At 46.8% G+C, this 4,609-nt stretch overlaps 1 protein-coding gene across 1 annotated transcript in view; it reads right to left on the bottom strand.

The window, feature by feature from the left end:
- Positions 1-1,415: 1,415 nt before the first annotated feature.
- The window catches only part of LOC124697303 (EPIDERMAL PATTERNING FACTOR-like protein 1), a 6,092-nt gene continuing 2,898 nt past the window's right edge, over positions 1,416-4,609 (bottom strand). Inside the window, exons 2-3 of the mRNA XM_047229915.1 lie at positions 1,770-1,819; positions 1,416-1,679 (exon numbers count right to left, since the gene is read on the bottom strand). Of these exons, the coding sequence (XP_047085871.1) occupies positions 1,416-1,679; positions 1,770-1,819 (314 nt within the window). The remainder of the gene's footprint in view (positions 1,680-1,769; positions 1,820-4,609) is intronic.

Here is a 4,609-nt window from a genome sequence, read left to right as displayed (position 1 = left end):
GATTCTGAAGTGGACAATCTCTTTGGCCACCCTTCACCTCCGTCAAAGAATGGTGGAAATCAGTTACCAACATCAATGGTACTAGGTGAAAATCTTTGGCGTCCCTCGTGATGCTACTTCGTGGGGATTTGGAACGAACGGAATGGAATGGTTTTTTGGCAATATATCCACAATGCATGCCTTGGTAGTGGTGAAGATTAAGTTGGAGGTGGGGTTGTGGGTGATTGCGGATGGCAGGTGTAAAACACTTGGGTTCAATTGTTGACCACCCTTCACCTCGGTTAAAGAATGGTGGAAATTGGTTATCAACATCAATATCACTAGACGAAAAAACTTTGGTGCCCATCATCATGCTAATTAGTGGGGGATTTGGAACTAACGAAATGGGAGGGTTTTTTCCGCAATGTATCCACAAACCACAATGCCTAACTAGGTAGTGGTGAAGATTAAGTTAGAGGCCACCTGGTGGGAGACAGCCAGTACAAAACAATAGGGTTTAAACATGCCACGAGAGAATAAGATGACGCGAAAGAATTTTAAAAACATTCAAACAATTGTGAATGTAAGTAGAATAAATGTTCCGTACGCTATGGCTTGTCTACTTTGTTGGCTGACACACACAAGTTGGCAATCTTCCGAAGAATTGGAGTCATCTACGAGAAGCTCTGTGCAAAATCTTTGTGCAGGGCAAAAGGCTTAAACTTTCAAGTTCTTTTCTTACACAGAATCGGAGTTCAGTTTTGAAGCGAATCCCTGGAGGACATGTCCTGGAAGCGAATCACATGCTTACAGGCACAAGTTCTTCAGAAGAAAAGACAAGGCTACTGCAATGATGAGCATAGCTCCAAGGCTCGAAAAGGTTTTTGTCTTGCTGTTTTCCCCTTTTCAGAGCCTTTATCTCCGAAAGGACACGTCCATTAATTTTTCAGGCTCATAAAACTCATAGTATTTTTGTTTTTGAACTTCAAACTCATTTTTTTCTTTGTTCAGACGATTCAGAGAACTCCCATCAGCTATTCAGCTAGTACTGATGTACTGACAAGACAGGACCTTGTTACTTGTTAGTCCATCAAAATTAATGACAATGCAAAGTGATTTGTGATATCCCACTCTCTTAATTAGTTAATTACAGCACGTGCTTATACAAGGAACTACTACTATAAGAAGGAGCTGTTAAAACATCACACCTCAGCTAGCTCCCTGATTAATTAGTGCAACACCTCCAGACAACTATCAGTGGATCACACCCAGCAGGCATCATAAACTGCTCCTATACCTAGACCGACCAAAAAGAGGAGAGGATCTCAGCGCAACTTCTCCCAACAACTCACAGCTGCTATCTGGTGGATGGATCGACGATGCTGGGAGGGTGTGAGCTCAAGCATCTTCAGAAGAGAAAACTGGCGCAAGCAAGGTCACGGGTTGAGCACCCTCCTGTCGGCGCACCTGCACCTCCAGTTGAGCGGCTTGTAGTTGGTGGACCTCTCGTCGACGCCGTCGCCGCCGAAGGCCCTGGACAGGCGGAAGTGGCTTCCGGCCGCCGCGGCGACGGCGTGCTTGTCCCGCGGCGCGACCGGCACCTGCACCGCCTCGCACCGGCCGCAGAGGGCGCACCTCCCCTCGCACCGCGGCGGCCTGGAGCCGATCATCGCCGCCGACATCGTCGCCGCCGCCTCCACCTGCATGAGGTCGATCGTCGGTTACACACCAAGCGCTTGCATGGAGAGCAAGAGAAAAGAAACGGAAATGCGTCGGTCGATGATCCTCACCTCTGAAGCTGGAGCTGGCTCCTTGAGCTGATGATGATGTAGCCCTGTACCTGCAAGAAAGCATGGCATTGTGATCCATCAGCATTCAGCAAGAGGCAGAGAGAATGGGGAAGAGGATCAGGCGTGGTAGAGATTCTCGGGTACCTTGAAGAGTAGAGGCTAGGCCCTGGGAAGAGCACAAAAGGAGAAGCAGAAATGAGGAGTAAAGTAGTAGGAGTTCCATGAGGAGCTCGGGCTGACTGAAGCTCTCTAGCTAAGCAGTAAGCACTCACTGATGAATAAGTGAGTGAGTGAGTGAATGAGGGGAGGAGGCAGTAGCTAGGATACTGCTACTTATATCAAGATCGGGAGACGGACACTGTTCACATGGGCAGGGGTTCCTTGCTGCCGTGGTGCTGAGAATAAATGGTCCACAGAGAGAGGCTATCTACACTACAGTGGTGGTGTGCTGGTACGTAGTACGGATCATGGCAATTGAATGCGGCTGAGCTCTGAAGCCATAAAGGCTTCTTCGTGCAACGCTTTGGCCTTTGGCAGCGGCGAGAACGGAGCACAAGAGTTGGGAGGAGGAAGGAGAGAGAGGCGGCCAGGAGGGCGCAAAGGGCTGGGGGCAGAGATGGGCAATGCAACAGTGACGCTCTCGGCGAGCAGGCAGGCAGGGGCACGGATTAATGAGGTCCTTGGGCGAAACGGGCAAGGCGTACACGGCGCACCGCGCGCTGGAGCTGGAGAGCAAGGAAGCAGGGGGAGGTGCAACGCGAGCAGAATCGGCAGAGGCCGCTTACGCGGGGCTGGGATCGTTGCCAAAATAGAGGGGACCCGCCTCTGCCCCTGCGCAGATCCTCCTTCCCTGCAAAGAAAATAGGGCCGAGAATTTCAAGAGGCAGCTGAGTGGGGACGATGGTGAACGGAGCGAGCTTCGGCTACTTGCCACCGCGCGCACTTGTTCTTCACAACAGTACACAGCTGCTGATGGCTTGCTAGAATTGTCAAATGGCAAATCATTTCTCTCCTTCTCCGTCTAAGAGCATCTCTAGCAGATATCCCATATCGCCTTAGAAACAGGGGTTTCGTTCGTTTTTTGGGCTAAGCCAGCGTTTGGGAGACGTTGTTGCTTCGTGTCGTGTTTGAGGGCGTCGCTACCCATTCGCACGCCCAAACAAGACCTATTTTTTTTAGAGTATTTGAATATATAACTATTTTATTAAATATAGCATACAAATAAATATGTTCGCTAAAATTATTTTCAAATTAAAATACAATAGACAATAAGAAACTAAACAAATATAATAAAAGTCGGGCCAGATCAAGGCACCACCACATTTGCTGATAATCCTTTGATCCTCTACATATGCTCAACAAGATCATGTTGAAGTTGCTCATGAACATTCATATCACTTATCTCTGTGTGCATGCCGTGGAAATCAGCAAAATTTGCGGGCTCCTCATGATCCACCTCCGCAAGAGTGCCCTGACATTCATAGGGACCAACCTGTGTCCTGACCCGATTCTTGCGGTCATCCTCGATGATCATGTTGTGTATGATCACACAAGCATGCATCACCTCCCATATTTGGTCGTGAGATCAGCTTAGAGTTGGATACCGAACAATAACAAATTGAGCTTGAAGCACACCAAATGTCCGCTCGACATCCTTCCTGCAAGCCTCCTGCCGCGAAGCAAAGTGGAAATTCCTCTGACCTGATGGCACTGAGATTGTTTTGATAAAAGTTGTCCATTTTAGATATATACCACGGCTAGATAATAGCCTTTAGTATATTGGTGGTGTTGGCTTCCAAGTGCAGGAAATCAATTGTATTACTTTTCAATAAGAAAGGTTGTCGAACCCACGAGAAGTTGAAGGTATTGGTTAGCAAAATCGAGAAGAAAGCGGTAATAATAAAGTAGCAGTTTTGGTGTTTTTGGGTGTATAGTTTGCAATAAAATTAAAGTGCAGAAAGTAAATAGCAAATAATAAAAAGCTCTTGATGAGAGAAAATCTCAATCCTCTATGCAGCAAGAGACAAGCTCAAGTGTGTGTGTGTGTATGAGACTAAAGTTTCCGAGGGCGGCATGGATTCACTGGCATCAGAGTTCTAAACAACACGATAAATATTTTGTCAAGCTTCATTCAATTAGGGGTGGAGCCTAAGTTAGGTGCAGCCATAGATATGTGCAAATACAGCCCTTATGATGGGTCCTAGAGCCATTTTCATGAGCAAGTATACGGGAATCTGAAAGTGCATGGAGCCCCCATGTGTGGTTTTGGTAATTAATGACAATCCCTATGGACTAATGTTTGCATTGAGTTATATTTGTAGGAGTTGTCCATAGGCAATTCTTGAACCATATGTTGGCTTCAAGGTTGCAATAAGAAGAAATTGATGAAGGATATCAAGTGTCAAGTATGTCTTGAAGATGAAGATGAAGTGAGCCCTCAAGTTACTTCAAGACATCAACATGATGAAGAATGAAGAAATGAAGTGCAAGTTCAAGATGAGCCAACTCGAAGAGATCATAAGCTTGAAGCTTGCCATGGAGAAATGATGTGCAAGTTCAAGATGAGCCATCTCGAAGAGATCCTTTGCTTGAGTCTTGCCATCCATATGGTGATCATGGATATGTGAAGATGCGCCGAAGAAGAAGCTCTCCCATGGTGGATTATGGGGGAGCAATCCACATGGTGGTCATGGTTATGTGAAGATGCGCCGAAGAAGAAGCTCTCCCATGGTGGTTTATTTGGGAGCAATCTACAAGACTTCGTCAAGCAAGCACAAGCAAGAAAGGCGTTCCATCTTGTTGAGGTCAAGATCGTCGTCATCAAGCTCAAGTGGAATGCG

The sequence above is a fragment of the Lolium rigidum genome, chromosome 3, assembly GCF_022539505.1.
Source record: "Lolium rigidum isolate FL_2022 chromosome 3, APGP_CSIRO_Lrig_0.1, whole genome shotgun sequence".
NCBI classification, from domain to species: domain Eukaryota; kingdom Viridiplantae; phylum Streptophyta; class Magnoliopsida; order Poales; family Poaceae; genus Lolium; species Lolium rigidum.
The sequence above is the reverse complement of the archived record's forward strand: the minus strand, read 5'-3'. Positions and strand labels throughout refer to the sequence as shown.